Source organism: Chiloscyllium plagiosum, chromosome 24 (assembly GCF_004010195.1).
Source record: "Chiloscyllium plagiosum isolate BGI_BamShark_2017 chromosome 24, ASM401019v2, whole genome shotgun sequence".
Classification (NCBI taxonomy): domain Eukaryota; kingdom Metazoa; phylum Chordata; class Chondrichthyes; order Orectolobiformes; family Hemiscylliidae; genus Chiloscyllium; species Chiloscyllium plagiosum.
Window position 1 is genome coordinate 42068776 of NC_057733.1, and position 17133 is coordinate 42085908.

The 17133-nt window shown below is 41.9% G+C and overlaps 1 protein-coding gene across 3 annotated transcripts in view; it reads right to left on the minus strand.

Moving 5' to 3' along the window:
- Window positions 1-17133, minus strand: part of LOC122562211 (dual specificity mitogen-activated protein kinase kinase 6) — a 141115-nt gene that overhangs the window by 35328 nt on the left and 88654 nt on the right. For all 3 annotated transcript variants that reach the window (XM_043714911.1, XM_043714914.1, XM_043714912.1), the window contains one exon: window positions 437-482. In XM_043714911.1, coding sequence (XP_043570846.1) covers window positions 437-482 — 46 coding nt within the window. The remainder of the gene's footprint in view (window positions 1-436; window positions 483-17133) is intronic.

The following is a 17133-nucleotide window of genomic DNA, read 5'->3' on the forward strand; positions in this document are numbered from 1 at the left end:
GTAGAAGCCTAAATGTTCGCCCATAATGCTCAATATTCAGGTGCAAATTGGCTCAAGGAACACCAAATATTAGGTCTCAGGCCTGATTCCCATCAAACAGGTGTGCTGCTAAGATCCCAGACAACTCATCAGGACAGAGGATCTTTGATTCCAGGTCCAATAGGTCTTGAGATAGATGGTGGGGCCTGACCACTCCCTTCCCAACTATACATCAAGATTAACTATTATCAACAAACATTGCGGTAGCATCCATGAGCACCTTTAAGGACAGTTCGAACATTTATTCCCAACAGATCAGCCAGTTCAATGTGATAAAGGATTTCAGACCGTCTTACTATCATCAACCCAATTTGCTCACTAAATTCAAAACAATTCCCACATCACAACCAGTCTCTAGCTGGGAAATGCAATTTATGATTGATAAATTCGTCCTTACCATAAGTTCTGCATAGGTTGGTCTGTCTTTGGAATTTTTCTTTAAGCTGCAACAGATATACAAAAAGTCATCTTAGTCAAATATCATACATATATCATGTTCATTATTTGCTGTTCATGTGATTGGATTCTTCCAGGTTTACAGGGTATCAAATCATGAACAAATACAATGGGTGGCACTCAGGCTGCATGCTTCAGTGAGAACTTTCAGAGCAGATGTTCATTTTAGGTAAAGATGCTGCTGATTTCTGCTCTTCATCACAGCTTTGGGTCAATACTTGGCAGGAGCAGTGACCACAGAGTCATGGGAATATTACAGCACAGTCTGTGCTGGCTCTTTCAAAGGCAATCCAGTTAGTGTGACTCACCTGCCCTTTTCCCAAAAACCTCTGATCTTCTCTCTGAAGTATTTATTCTATTTCCTTTTGAAAGCTGCAGTTAAAAGTGCTTCCATCACAGCCTATTAGGCAATGCACTCTGAATCCTAACCACTCAATGTGGTTGCCCTGGGTCCTTTGTCAATCATCTCAAATAAGAACACTGTCGCCATCAGAAAGGGCTTCTCTTAATTTGCTCCATTTAAATTTACCAGGACTTTAAGTGCCCATGCATTTCTCCCCTTAGTCTTCCTTGTTCCAAGGAAAAGAATTGCGGGTTCTCTAGTTTATTTGGATACCTGTGATTCCTTATCCCTGGAACAATTCTAATAAGTTACCCCGTACCTTTTTCCCAAAGCCTTCATTCTTTCCTAAATTGTAGTGCCCAGAATCAGACACAATGCTGTACTACACTTGGAGCCAAAATGGTGTTTTACTTATGTTTAGCAAAACCACATGACTTCTGCACTCTATGACTTTATTTATAAATTCCAAAATGTTTTATTGAAAACCTTGTTAACCAGTCCTGCCAAAGATTTGCCCAACAATTCTCTGTATGTTCATCCTTCTTAGAATTGTACCATTTATCTTCCATTGGCTCTCCTCACAACTCCTAACAAAATATCTGTCATCCCACCCTTTTCTGTTTGAAGTTCACTTACCCCACATCAGCCCTCTCAGCAATCTGGTTATATCCTTTGTTCTTGTCTTCCACACCATTTACTACCCTTTCCAGCGTAATGTCAACAGAGAAGATGAGATTCAGTGTAGAACTCAGATGACACTGTTGACGTTGGAGGTGAACTACACTGTCAATTGTCCTTCCCAGACTTGGGTATCCAGTCCCAAGACTTGGTATTCTCTACAGTACCTCATAACGAGGCTGTGAGTTTTAAACTGAATTCAGTAATTTTGTGTTTACAAAGTACAAGGCAGAATGACAATGGCACTGTAAATTACATTTCCGCTGTGTATGGGCTCAAATATGGCAAGTTAAACTCGTAAAGATATTCAATCTAAACTACAGAACGGTGGAATAGACAAAGAAAGATTAAAGAGAAGAGACATGGGCGTTATACTCTTTGCACTGTACGTAGACAGTTTCAGGGAGAACTTTGTTTTATTCATTCATGGAATGTAGGTGTCACTGGCTATCCCTCACTGCCCTTGGGAAGGTGGTAGTGAATTGCTGCTGTAGGTAGATCCACAATGCCCTTAGGGAGGGAATTCCACGATTTGGACCCACTGATAGTGAACGAACAGCAATAGAAGGAACAGCAAGTCAGGATAGTGTGTGGTTTGGAGGGGAATTTACAGATGGTGTTTCCGTGTACCTGCTGTCCTTGTCCTTCTGGATGGAAATAGTCATGGGTTTGAAAGGTGCTGTCTTAGGATCCTTGGTGAATTTCTGGAGAATGACAGCCAGACAGAACTGTACAAATAACGATAACAACCAGCACCATGGAATAATGCAAATAAAATATCTCATTTGAAGAACTTAAACAAAAGATTAGTCTGAGACAATGGTTATTTGGATGGAGGTTTCCTTTCTACCTCTGAGGACGATGGTTATGAAGTGTTCAACCAGCACAAGTCACTAAGAATGCAAACAAAATCTTCCTATTTCTTTTGCACCAATCACTCCTTCAGCAAGTACAATCTGGTCAATACAGAAATAATGGGAAGGTAAAATATTGCTTGTAATCGTGTAAACAATGAAGAAAACACTTAAAAGGGAGAAATATTGAAAAAATGATGTATTTGCAGTCAAGAGAAGTGTTGCAAATCCATAAGGAAACTATATATTTAGAATGTGAATAGCCTGGAAGGAAGGGGAATAGGACACAATAAAAGTTCTGTGAAATAGCTAAACTGTATTCCAACAAGAGAAAACTTAGTGATATTTTTTACTCTGTCAGTTATGTGTGCACTCAGCAGTTATGCTGTTTTGCAGTAATACTGCCAACTGGACCAGAGTGAACGACAGAAGTTCACAAGTAATTAACTTTGGTTAGGATATTAATTTAGCTTAATCTGCCAGGCAAAAACTGATGGGATTGATTCACACCCTGCCCTATGTCATGCTTCATTGACTTTTGTCTGACTTCTGCCTGATAAAACTACAGAAGATTCTCATTAAACAGAGCAAAGTGGTAGGTTTGAAATTACAAATTATTATATTTGATGAAACCAATGCATTCCAATGCTGAACAACAGTTTCTCACCTCATCAGCCACATGGCACATTGCTTCGTGCATTGTCCTACATTTTATCACATTAATTGAGATTGCAACAGAGCACAGTAAATCCCAGGATACCTGTGAGTAATGTGTTGGCTCTGCAGTGGTTGAGTAGCTTTGAAGCAGACCTTCATTCACCAGAGAATTGTGATGTGCCAAGCAACAAAAATTGATTCCAATAGCAACAGCATCAGAAGGTCAATAACTGGTTCAGTGGCCCACAGACCCTGGCTGTGACTCAGGCCTTACAACAACACAAATAACCACTAGATAGCCGCAGAGAAAGCCAAATGCTGCAATGAATTGCATCTCCTCACGAAACAATCTACTTGGGCACATATTTCAAAGACATGATATAAGATTCATTCAATGCCAAGAGTCGCTTTGAGTTTACTGGAGAAATCTTAAGGCTCACAGCTCTGTAGTAAGTGGGTCATTGTATCTAAACTACAGCGAGTGCAACTTCCCTCTCTCTACACCTCCTGAAATGCACTCCCCCTGAACTCAAAGTGGATATCTATAATGGAACAAACTATAACTTGTGCGTCGGAACGCACACAAATCACTGATTGATTACGTAGATGAGACGCATTCAGATAGTTACAATTCAATCCTCTTAAGGGCAGCCTACATTATGTCATTTGTGTGTTTGTCAAAGGTTATTCCTTCCAGAGAAGATATAAAAGGATTTACGAAGTTATTTTGTACTGATTCTCTGAACTGCCTTTGAAATTGTGCTTTCTTTTCTCCCCCAATTCGAATGTAAAATAAAACCCTCAAAACTTCTAAATGATGTAAGGTAAGAGCGTCACTGTGTTGGAATACCTGAAAGCCATTCTCAATCATTGCTGTCCAACAGCAGCCAACTAAATCAAGAGGACGTCTCAGATAATCGCAATTTGTTATGGTGCATTTGTAGCATCTCCGTCTCTGAGCCAGGAGACCCAGGTTCAAGTCCCACTTGCTCCAGAGGTATGTCACAACATCCCGGAACAGGTAATTTCAATAAACTGAGCTCACAGCAATCACTCCATACTGACAGAGCTGGAACCTATCTTTAATCCAGGAGTCTCTGATACTAAAGGCAATGAAGACAGCAACTCCATCATGGATCAGGGATTGAATATAGCATAGAAACAGAGGCACAAGTAAGCTATTTAATGCCTTGAGTCTGTTCTGCTATTCCAAATTATGGCTGGTCATCCAAATCAATGCCATTTCCCTGTGTTAACCTAATACCCCTTGGTGTCATCATAATCTAAAAATCTCTCAATAGAAATTTATATCCTTTGATTCCTCGCTTCATTCCCAATTCCCTCTAAGCTGCCTGGCTATGCAGCTGCTCAGATGTACATACTGACATTCAGTTCCGGATGTCGCTTGCAGACAGTAGAGGTCTGCAAAGCAGCATGAAGGATTATGGGCAGCATAACTGGGCTTCCTTAGCCCTCTGGGTTAGAGAATTCCAAAGATTCACCACCGTCTGAGTGAAGAAATCCCTCATCGCAGTCTGAATGGCCTGGACCTTATTCTGTGACTGTATACCCTAGGTGCAGGCCCCCACTTGCTCCATAAAGCCTGGGGAAGACATCCTTTCTGCATCTACACTGTTGAAACTTTTAAGAATGTTCTAAATTTCAGGGGATCACCTCTTATTTTTTTAAAACTGTAGACAAGACAGGCTCAGTAACCTCAATCTCTCCTCATGGAAATGTCCAGTCATCCCAGGAATTAGGCTGGCCTGCTTCCCTTGAGCCTTGACATGATCCATTTAGGAGCACAGAAACAGCAGGCCATTCAGCCCCTCCGGCCTAGCTGGAATTCAGTTAGATCTTGGCCAATCTGCATCTAAACACCATCTTATTTCCTGCCCAACTCTCAATATCCTTGACTGACATAATTGGGCTAACTTTTTTTGAAAATCTTTCATGAAGTGAAAAAGACAGTCCTGCTCGTTATTGATAAGTGATAAAGGGGCTATAAATCCAACGTACATTGACGTCCATGTTTGGACCTGACATTGAGCCTCTGAATTGAGTCCTAGCAGTGACCACAATCAGATTTGGGTCAGAGTCCATTATGTATCTGTTCAATTTACAGTCATGGAAGTTTTAAGACACTGGGTTCTCTTTTTGTTCACTTCCTCAAAGAAAGTTCCTCTGACAGCATTCGTAGTGAAAGCAAGACCACTGAAGATGGCTGAAACATTTTGGTAAGCACAGGATGCGCTTCACCACTGGAGGTATGATGAACAGCCGAAGGTTTGGAATTACTACTGCTCTGTAAGTAACAGCAAGTGAACAGAAAGCAAAACGTTTCCTATGGACTTTCTAAACAGTGAAAACATATTCAAAAAGAGAAAAAAGTCAGAATGCAAGATTTCTTTAAAACGTTAATCATCCTAAGCTCTAAAAGGGAATATTTGCTGAAGCCAATTTCCAGGATTTCTATGGGATGACTGTGACTGACAGAGGAATGCTGAGGTTCATACACAAAGATGCATGGACAGGCCTGCCATCCAGCCTGTGGCCAGTCAAACAGCATACAAGAGACTGGTTCCAACATCACAGATCCTATCCTTCCCAGCACAGAAATGGTGCAAATCTCCACAACAGCCCTGAGGAACCACCAGGGAATGCTGCACTTGGTAGCCAATGACCTACCTTCCATCAGACAGCAGATGCACATGTATTCAGGCCTGCAGTGCAAGATCAGACAGAGGTCAGGCATGTTGTCAGCCAAGGTCATTGTGACTGCAGAGACCAGCCCAGAAAGGGGCCTGTCATAACAGTCCAGCCAACTGCTCTTCAACTCACAGTTAACTTGTAGAGGATTTGGCACAGCACCTTCAGAATAGATATTAAATGAGATCAGACACACTCTCTGATGAGTGCTGGTGGTTGTCTCCCAAAAAATCCATATAACGGACCCATTACGTCCCAAATCCAATGACTGGCTCCAGTGCAGTCCTAGCTTCCATACAGCTCTCATTATATGCACACTGTCCTCAAGTGGTCAGGTAGCAGACATGAGTTATCAGTCTGGGGTACTATGGGCACCCAACATCCAGAAGCCACCCTCCTGGTCCTTTGGAAGGTGCCAACAGATGGGTATAGCTGACTGCCGCAGGAGGAATGTGTCCTGAATTCGCAGGATAGCAGGCATTCAACAAGAGTTTCTCCTAGTCATGGTCAAACTCCAAGTGCACGTTAAGGGAATGAAAGCCTTTTGTATTAATGGAAATCCTGGTCACATGTAGGGCTCAAAGAATGACATACACACAGTAAAGTGGATCTGACACCATTGGAAATCCTGCCAGCCTAAAAATTCCCATACTGTTTCCTCCTGTGCTGTTCTGGTTAGTGAGGACATGAATAAAGTCTCCTTTCCTTTTATACAGAGCTCCTGTGGCTTCCCGAGTAAACTATGAGGCATTGCTGATGTTGTATTTTCCTGCATGCAATAATCCACTGATGTCAACCATAAGGGTGAGAGTGACCATAACTACCTTTGAATCTCTGCCTGAGTTCAGCTGACAGGCTGCTTGCTAAATGTGTTGTAAGTGAGAACTTCATTATTGTTCCTTGCTAAGGTGAAGGGAGGAGAAGATCTGCCGAGGACACTGGATAGGTAGGACAATATCTTGATGACCATCTATGAACAATCATCCTTGTCCTACCTTTGTATACTACTTCCCCCTTCTCAGTGAATACTCCATTTCCATTCCATTGAGCTCTGCACAACCTCAAGGAGTAACAGTTCATTTTCAGCATCTGGATTCAACAACAAGTCCAACCGTTTTAGATCATTAACTCTGCCTCCATTCAGTTTGGCTTTCCTTTGCTGGCTTACTTTCCCTTTCATTTCCTGTACTTTGCTTTCTTTTGGCAGCCATTCAACATCCCACCATTCACACCCCCTCTACACTCACCTTTTGTTTTGTTATCTCATTACCAATCCCCTTGGCCTTGAGGCTGGTAACCTGTTGACATTTAGTCCCTCCACACAATCATGGAGCTTCCATTCTCATTCACTCCCTCCATCTTCCCTTTCACTTGCTCAAAACAATTACACTTTTGACCCTTCACAGTATAGCCAAGAGGTTATCGATCATGGAACACTGGCCTGGATCTTTCTAGAAATTAGGGGAAAGTGAGATTGGCAGATTCTGGAGATCAGAGTCGAGTGTGTGGTGCTGGAAAAGCACAGCAGGTCAGGCATCTTCAGAGGAGCAGGAGAATCAACGTTTCGGGCATAAGCCCTTCATCAAGAATGAGGAAATCAGTCAAGTGTCACCTTTCTAGAAATCAGCCAAGCATCTGCTTTGCCACGTTTAATGGTTTTTTTTTTAAATGTGCAAGGCTGAGAGAGATCGCCCGCATCATCGTCCCAAACTCACCTCATTGACTATGTACCAGCCCCTACACCGACCCACTCACCGAACGCGAACTCATTTCTCCCATTTGTTGTAGGTGGCAATGCAGGCACATCCCAGGATTCCTGACACTGGCATCCTACTTAAAAGGCGCCGTGCACCCAGACAAGCGCTGGCTATTACTGCCCTGCGAAGTTTGCCCCAGACGTGGCAGGGAAGGGGAAGTCAGCTCCCTGCTTTATAGACATGGATCTGGAGGATGGGCTGGTTCAGAGAAAGGCCATTTGCTTTCCCCAGGACTAGCACTGGAAGCCACAAGAAGCACTGCAGTGCAAGGTGCCAGTGTACTCCAAAGTGCAGCATTGAATTGCAGATGTACATTCTAGGTGGATGGGAAATGTGGAGATGATGCAATGAGGCTGGATGTCAAGGTCCATGGATGGAATATGTCTCAGGGAGCATGCCCTGAGACACTGGCGTCTGGAATCCAAGATGGTGCTGGAGAGGGTGCAGAGGAAATTCACTGAGATGTTACCTGGGCTGCAGAGTTTTACTTATGAAGAGAGATTGGACAGACTGGGACTGTTTTCCTTGGAGCAGAGGGAACGGAGGGGTGACATGACTGAAATGTATAAAGTATAAGCATAATCATGGTGGACAAGAAGGAGCTTTACCCCTTGATGGATAGATGAACGAGCAGGGGCATTGATATAAGGGAAGGGGTAGGAGGTTTAGAGGGGATCAGAGACTTTATTTTCAGCCAGGTGATGGAAATTTGGAACGCACTTCCTGAAAAGATGGTAAAGGCAGAAACCCTCATAATATTGAAGTAGCACTTGAGATGCCAAGATATTCAAGGGTATGGGCTGGAAAGTGGGATTAGAGTAATTAGGTGCTTGTCTTTGACCAGGACAAACGTGATGGTCCAAATAACCCTTCTTTGTGCTTTAGACTTCTACAGCTCTAAGATGGAAGGCCAGAGGAGCCAGCAGCAATTGCCAGGTAACCACACTGACGTTCGTGTTGGGAATTCACAGCACCTAGTTTCTAAGCGGCGATGGAAAAATGGAAATCTGCATATTAATGAGGGGAGATTTAATAATGATGAGCAATAATCTATGCAAATAGGCTTAGTTCTGCTCACTAACGGAAATTGGGACTTTTTAAACTTTCAATGATGAGAAGGTCTTCACTGGAGATCTCACCCAATTTCCCAAATTTCTCACCATGGCTTTCATTTCTTGCTCTGTAGATGCTGCCAGGTTTTGCTGGTCATTTCTGTCTGTGTTTCAGCAGGTGCAGCATTTTGCTACCAATGTTAGGGGCTGGTTGATATTATGACCAATCGACAACTCATGTTTCTAATACACATGACACAACCATGCTAGCGCCCTGGCAATCAGGACTTGCCACAATAGCAGTATCCAGTAATCATCATTCTCAGTCCAGGCCTGCCGTAAGCAATGTCAACCAACACTAAACCCCCAATTCCCTCCCTGGCCATGTCTTGTTTGTGTCATCTTGGTTTTTCTCTCAGCAGAGTGGGCCCATTTTCTCCTTTCACTCCTATCATTTACACTTATTTTACATCTCTATCACTCCTCCACCATCATTAGCATTTCCTTTGTCTTTTGCTGCTCGCCATCAGTTCCAACCTCTCCTCTTCCTCTCTATCCATTGCGTAAAAAGCACAATTTTCCCTCTCCTTTCAATTCTGAAGAGTACATAGTATAGAGGAACCTCGATTATCCATTCAGGATGGGCAGGCAGTATTGCATTAGGATAATTGATATTCAGTAATCGAGGTTCCTCTATATTGAATTCAAAACATTAACTTTGCCACTCCCTACACAGATGCTGCCGAATTGCTGGGTTTCTCCAGCACTTTCTATTTGTATTTCAGATTTCCAGCCTCCGCAATATTTTATTTTTATATAAATCTTTAGGCATTCTGCTGGCTCCAATTTACTGAGTTAAACAGACAAGCCATGATGGATTACCAATCTGGTACATTCATTGGTCATAACCCATCTCTGTAAAGATTTAAATGCCGTATGGATTTATAATGTTTCAGAGCCCACCTATAACACAGGCTGTCTGTCAAGACTTTCACCCTCAAATGGTCTTCAGAACACCCACCAGTGAAATGCTTCTCTGACTCAGACCCACTCGTCATTTGAGATTGCTGTGGAAAATGTGCTGCAAGAGGAATTTATTTTCAGAAACTATTTTTCCAGTCAAAGACGAAAGGATTATTTACTTTGAATTTGGTCCACTGGGAATAATCGAGGTTCACAATATCTTGATTTTTAAAAAAAGTTGTTAGATTAAATGAGCAGCTTGAAGCGCTGAAAGAATTTGTTTTTTATAACCTAATGACATTTTTTAAAAATATCAAAGCCTATTTTGGAATAGTTGATGAAGATTTGTTCATTTTGCGTACATGTTGCTCCATGTGATTAAACCATACACATGACCTTCGCTATTATGTGTAGGGGACTTTGAGCACTGCGGTTTGAAAGTGTGATAGCGCTTTTAAAAAAAACATATTTTGCTTCCTCTTATTTATGGAGGGACATAAATCTCAGAAACATATCACTGCAGTCAGCTGAGCTCAAAAATGCAATTTTGAATTACTATCGAGTGTTGCTAGGCACCATCTCTTGTTGGCAGTCTGCTATCTAGCAAATCACAAGGTTTTATTTTGTTGCTCAATACAAGTAATTAGCTCTTCTACTTCCAAGGATTTGAATGAATTTCCTAGTAGGTTAGTCAGGAGTTGATGAATAGCATGCAAGCAATGTCATTAGAGGTCACACTTTTATTTAATCGTTTAAGTCAGTCAATAAAGCGTCAGCAAAATTCCATGCACTGTTAAAACGCCAAAGCGGAAACTTTCAGAAAATGGTGCAGAAAATTGTCCATTCAGGTTTTAATATTCTCAACAGCTTCAAACATGGAGCAGGAAATTTTCTGTCACTCAATTCATGTCAGAATTATGAGGGGCATAATACTGACAAAACCCAGGCTTTCCATTCTCATCTGTTATATTCAGCCAGGATATGGGTCTAATATTCTGATGCACCTGACTTCCTTTCAGAACATTGTATGCAAACTGCAAGCTGGACACTGGTATCCCCACTGCATCAGAACACCTTCTGGTTGAGTGTAAGCACACTGTAGGGGGGGGGGGAACACCCGGACTATTCATCCTATCCATGCCTCTCATGATCTTGTAGAGGTTTAAAAAAAAAATCACCTTTTAACCTCCGATGCTCCAGGGAAAGAAGCCCCAGCCTATTTCTGATTTCTAGCATTTGCAGTGTTCACGTGCTGCATTTAATTATGATCGACTGACCCACCTCACCTTTGTGTGTTAAATATCAAAGCTAAGAAGGCTGAAAATCAATTTGTAATTGCTAACTTAGAGAGAAAAGACATTATAAAACGTAACCAAAACATATTTACAGAAACCTGGAAACACTTCACCACGGAAATCTATGACACCAATCCTGGTGAAAGGTCATATTCTGAAATGTTAACTAAACTTCTCTTCACAGATGGAACCTAGCCAGTTAAACATTACCAGCATTTTCTGTTTACATTACTTCAGTTTCCAAGTCTCTGCAACCTGGCATTATCTGTGATCTATAGAAAGTGGGAGCATGAAAGGCTATTGTGTCTCTAAGTGACAGCAAAAGGAAGAGCTTATATATTGGGATGGGGAAGACTGAGTAAATAAATAAACACCAAACTTTGAGTTTGCTACAATCATCAAGAAAGGTTCATTTCATTGAGTATGATGGGATTTTGGTTACATTTTATAATGTCTTTTCTCTCTAAGTTAGCAATTACAAATTGATTTTCAGCCTTCTTAGCTTTGATATTTAACACACAAAGGTGAGGTGGGTCAGTCGTTCATAATTAAATGCAGCACGTGAACACTGCAAATGCTAGAAATCCGAAATAGGCTGGGGCTTCTTTCCCTGGAGCATCGGAGGTTGAAAGGTGAGTTTTTTAAACCTCTACAAGATCATGAGAGGCATGGATAGGATGAATAGCCAGGGTGTTCTCCCCCCCTACAGTGTAGCGGAATCCAAATCTAGAAGGCATAGGTTTAAGGTGAGAGGGAAAAGATTTAAAAGGGACCTGAGGGACAACATTTTCACACAGAGGGTGCTGCGTGTAAGGAATGAACTACCAGAGAAAATGGCAGAGGCTGGTACAATTACATTTAAAAGGCATCTGGATGGGTACAAGAATTGGAAGGGTTTAGAGGGACATGGGCCAAATACTGGCAAATGGGGCTAGATTAGTTTAGAATATCTGATCGGCATGGACGAGTTAGACCTCAGGTCTGTTTTCGTGCTGTACATCTCTATGACTCAATAACACAAGATGCCTTCAGTTCGAGATCCTTTCTGCTATTCCTAGACCGGCATTAACCTATTGTATGAATTACTATCTCTGGGGAAATAGTGCAGGGTATAGTATCAAAGAAACACAGTAAGTGCACACACACGACAATTCCAGTATGATTTCAAAGTCGTAAGAATTCTTTAAGATGTATGTAGGGAGTCTGTTGACACGAGTGCAGTGACAGACCAAATTTAGCCCCACATCAGAGCTGCTTTTATGGTGAGCTTTCATTATCGTGGCTGCTTGTCTGAACATCTCTTTAGTTCCTCATCAGAAATTAGGGAGCAGTTTCTCAGAATCTATTTCTGCGAAAAAGCAGTTCATTCTTTTCAACACTGACGCCAAACTGAGGTTCCACTGCTACATCAGTTAAAAACAATGGACTGAATCTTATTTTTTTTTGGTTAAGTGAGAATTGCGTCAAGTTTTTTTGAAAGGATTTACATCACAAGACCAACAACATTCCTCGCTGTATCTTATCAACTTGACTGATTAACCACTCATCTCACCAAGCCCCATCCCCAGAACAACACAACCAGGATATCCCAAATTAACTGGATGCCCTTGGCACAGTTGCCAGCTTTAAAGAGTCAGTATGGAATTACCCTGCATACTTTTGCCCCAGACATGGCAGACAGGGGGAAATTAGCACCCTACTTCGAGAGCATTTGCCCTCCTTGAAGGGATGAAGGGGAGGAAACTTTCTCTTTTTCCTCAGTGGAGGCACTGATACCAGGCTATGCCAACCTGACCCAAGGTTCCTGTCAGGATAAAGTAGTCTCAGCCAACTCCAACAAAAACAGAAATTTCTGGAGAATCTGGAGCATTTGTGAAACACGAACCCTGTTTTCCTTTCATAGATGCTGCCAGACATGCTGCATTTCTCTAGTAATTTCTGGTTTTTCTTTCAGATTTCCAGCATCTTTGTTTTATTTCAGCCATCTGGACTGCTGTCTCGTGAGGCATCAAGGAGGTCAATGTCCTTCCCTGCAGCACCAAGCTAAATGCCACCATCATCTCTGCAATTCTCATAGTCACTTATCTCTGCTGCTGTACTGACCTCCCAAAAATACTCTCACTCTACCACTCCTATTGATGCCTGCAAAATCTACCCTCACTCACTGTCACCAACTCCACCCAAATGGAGCGTGTCCTGACCTGTTGGCGCCCAGGGTCCAACAAGGAGATCTCTTGGTGCAAGTAGTGAGCTGAAGCCACCAGGAATAGGAGGTGGCCATTTGGCCCCTCACATTTGCAGCATCATTCAACAGAATCATGGCTGATCCAATGTTCCTCACATCCACTTTCCTGCCTTTTCCCTCGACATCCCTTCCTGATTGAGAATGTATCTCAGCCTTAAACATACACAAGGACTCTGCCCCAACAGCTCTCTGTGGCAAGGAGTTCCAAAGACACCCAATACTCACAGAAGGAATTCCTCCTCAGCTCAATCTTAAATCGCCGCCTGTTTATTATGAGACAATACCCTCTACTCCTGGACTCCTCATGAAGGAAACATCCTCTCAGCATTATCCTGTCAAGCCCTGTGTGCTTCACTGAGATCACTTTTCATTCTTTTAAACTTGAGGGAGTAGAGTCACAAGCTGTTTAATCTTTGATCATGAACAGACCAGGGATCATCCAAGTAAACCTTTTCTGAATTGCCTCCAATGAAATATCTTTCATAAATAAGGGGACTGAAACTGCTCACAATATTCCAGACGTGGTCTGACCAGCACCTTGTACAGATGCAGGAGACTTCCTTACTATTATACTCCAAACCCTTTGAAATAAAGGCCAACATTCCATTAGCCTTCATGATTACGTGCTGCATCTCTGTATTTTCTGTGTTTTGAGAACAAACACCCTCAAGTCCCTTTGTGCTGTAGTTTTCTGGAGCTTTTCTCCATTTAAGTAATATTCTGTTCTTTCACTCTCCAAGAGGAAAAGGAAAGCATACATAAGGTCTAGGCAGCTAAGAACAGAACGGGTCCTGGAGGAACATCAGAAGAGTAGGAAAAGTCTTAAGCGAAGAATCAAGTGGGCTAAAAGGGGTCATGAAACAGCTTAATTTCCTTAGAATTAAGAAGAATCCCAAAGCATTTTATTCTTATATAAGAAGCAAGTGGGTAACCAGAGAAAGGATTGGTCCACTAAAGGATAATGAAGGAGGACTGTGTGTCGAACCTGACAGAATGGGTGAGATTCTGAATGATTACTTTGTATCAGTGTTCACTGAGGAGAGGAACATGATGAATCTTGAGATTAGCGATAGAAGTTTGATTAGTCTGAATCATGTTGACATAAGTAGGGAAGATGTGTTGGGTATGCTAGAGGTTATTAAGGTGGACAAATCCCCAGGACCGGATGAGGGGGGACTGATTGAGGTCTACAAAATCATGAAAGGTATAGGCAGGGTGGATAGACACAAGCTTTTTCCCAGGGTGAAGGATTCAATAACGAGAGGTCATGCTTTCAAGGTGAGAGGTGGAAACTTTAAGGGCGATATACGCGGCAAGTACTTCACACAGGGTGGTGGGCGTTTGGAACGCGTTGCCAGCAGAAGTGGTAGAGGCAGGCACAGTAGATTCATTTAAGATGCGTCTGGACAGATGCACAAGTAGGTGGGGAGCAGAGGGATACAGATGCTTAGGAATTGACTGACAGGTTTAGACAGTACATTTGAATTGGCTCAGGCTTGGAGGGCCGAAGGGCCTGTTCCTGGACTGTAAATTTTATTTGTTCTTTGTTTACAAAATGAACAATTTCACGTTTCCTACTTGGGCTGGAAATGGTACTCCATTTGCCAACTTTTTGTCCACTTACTTAAGTTATCATATCTTGACACAAAACTGTATGTGTCCGTCTTGCACCTCGCCTTTCATTTAATTTTATATTAAATCTGCAAATTTGGCTACAGTACATTTGCTTCCTTCCTCCAAGTTATTAATACATTTTGTAAACAGTTGCAGTTCCAGCACTGAACCCGGTAGAATCCCACTGGTTACAGGTTACCAACCTGAAAAAGGTACCTTACTCCCCTTTTCTGCTTCCTGCCTGTTAGCCAATCCTATATCAGGTCAAAATAGTCCCGCCAAAGCCATGGACTCTTATCTTATGACCTAACTTCCTTTGAGGTGCCTTGCTGAATGTCTGATTCCCATAATGAGCTTTCTCGAAATTTAGCCTGTTTGTTGAATTTGCTTTGATAAGAAGCAGAATACCTATGGAGGTGAGTTGTGGCATTAATAAGGTATTTAACCATCAACAATGCCCAGTAATGAGCAACTCACCACTGCTTGGTGAGAAACTCACTGCACCACTTGTCAAAAGCATAAAGGATGGAGTGGGATGGTCCTGATGGGCTTTGCACCCAATTCTGACTCAAGATTCGCCACAGTTCAATGTTACTCAGACCCCTGTAAGATTTTGCCCTACATCTCAAGTCATTCTCTCCCATTTTAAACATCTACTTGAGAAAGGGTGTATTGGCACTTCAGGGGGTGCAGAGGAGTTTCACTAGGTTGGTTCCAGAGTGGAGAGGGTTGTTTGAGGAGAAATTAAGTAGACTGGGACTATAATCATTGGAATTTGGAAGATTAGAAAGGGAGGATCTTACAAAAACATATAAAATTACAAGGGGAATAGATAGGATGGAAACAGGGATGTTGTTTCCACTGGTGGGTGAAACTAGAAGGCGGGAGCTTTGCCTCAAAATGATGAGAAGCAGATTTAGGACTGAGTTGGGGAGGAACATCTTCACCTAAAGGGTTCTGAATCTGTAGAATTCCCTGCCCAGTGAAGCAGTTGAGGCTACTTCATTGAATGTTTTTAAAGCAACATTAGACATACATTTGAACAGTAAAGGAGTTAAGGGTTATGGGGAACAGCCCAGTAAGTGGAGCAGAGTCCATGAAAAGATCAGCCATGATCTTACTGAATGGCGGAGCAGGCTCGAAGGGCCAGATGGCCTACTCCTGCTCCTAGTTCTTATGTCCTTATTAATTCCTCCCATTGTCAGAGCAACGTTCACTATCATGACCATTTCGAATTCACAAAGGGCCATATTCATCCCTCTTTATCCTGCTTTCATTGGCTCAACAGGAAATATTTTGCTGGATGCTATTAAAGGTACTGGAAGGTTTATATTGGAAGGCCAATTGAGATGGAGTATTCCTAAAATCCGATCAGGTCAGTCTCAGTACAGTTCCCTGGTATTTCCTGTGAACTGCGTGCTGTTCCGAAAATACAATTCGGTAAAAAGAAATGACATATGAAACCAAAACTAGTGACTAAGTTTACACAGGAAGCATTGCATCAATTCTTAAAAAGAAGCTCATGCAGGAATCTAGTGTCTAAAAACAGAGACAAACTTCCTGTTACTTCTGCCATTAAATCAAACCAGGACAGCTACTGATATGGTATTTTGAACTTTGTGTTGAGGAAGGATTTGGTAGCAGAATTAGATACAGACAATCATTAATGAAAGGATTATACTTTCTGTTGCTAGCTTAAAAGGCACACTAAAAGTTGCTATTTTCAACTTTATACCAGAGATCAACTTGTCAAAATAGGCAGCTTGAATTTCATTAATGCATTATAACCCATACCTGAAATATACAAAATACATCATTCAATTAATTGTCAGAATGTCTCTGTGTCGTTCATATCTATATTTATATGCAAGTGTAAAGGGAGGTCTACAAAAAAAATCCTCCTGAGAACTATGAGGTAACTTACCAAATTTGTTGCCCTTTTGGTAAAAATGAAAAATTCCATTAATCCCTCCGACATGAAAACAGCTACCTCCAACCACAACTGCAGAGAACATGTTACATTTTATAATATCAGGCTTCTCCCACGGGAAGCAAGAATACGTCAGCACAGAATAAGGCCATTCAGTCCAACTAAGACTAACCCCAGTGCAATATATTTGCGCCTACATCAAACCTTTACTCAGTTTTCCTTTAAAACATCCAACGGCTCTGCCAATACCAGCCAAACCCCTGGTCGTCAAGTAATTTCTCTTAAAAGCTTAAAGAGATTCAATACAAGCTGCTTGTCAGTCTATCTTACCCTGTGCTGAGCAGGTATGGTTTTAGAGGTACCATTTTTCCAGTCAGACATTAAACTGAGATGACATTGCCAACTGCGGTACTGAAGTGAATGCTAAATCCTCTCTGACGTCATTTGAAGGAGGAGCAAAGATTTACTTACTCCTGTTTCGGTCAATATTTCTTCCTGCATCAATTCTCAAACAGGAAGTAAGTGGCTACATTTGGCTATA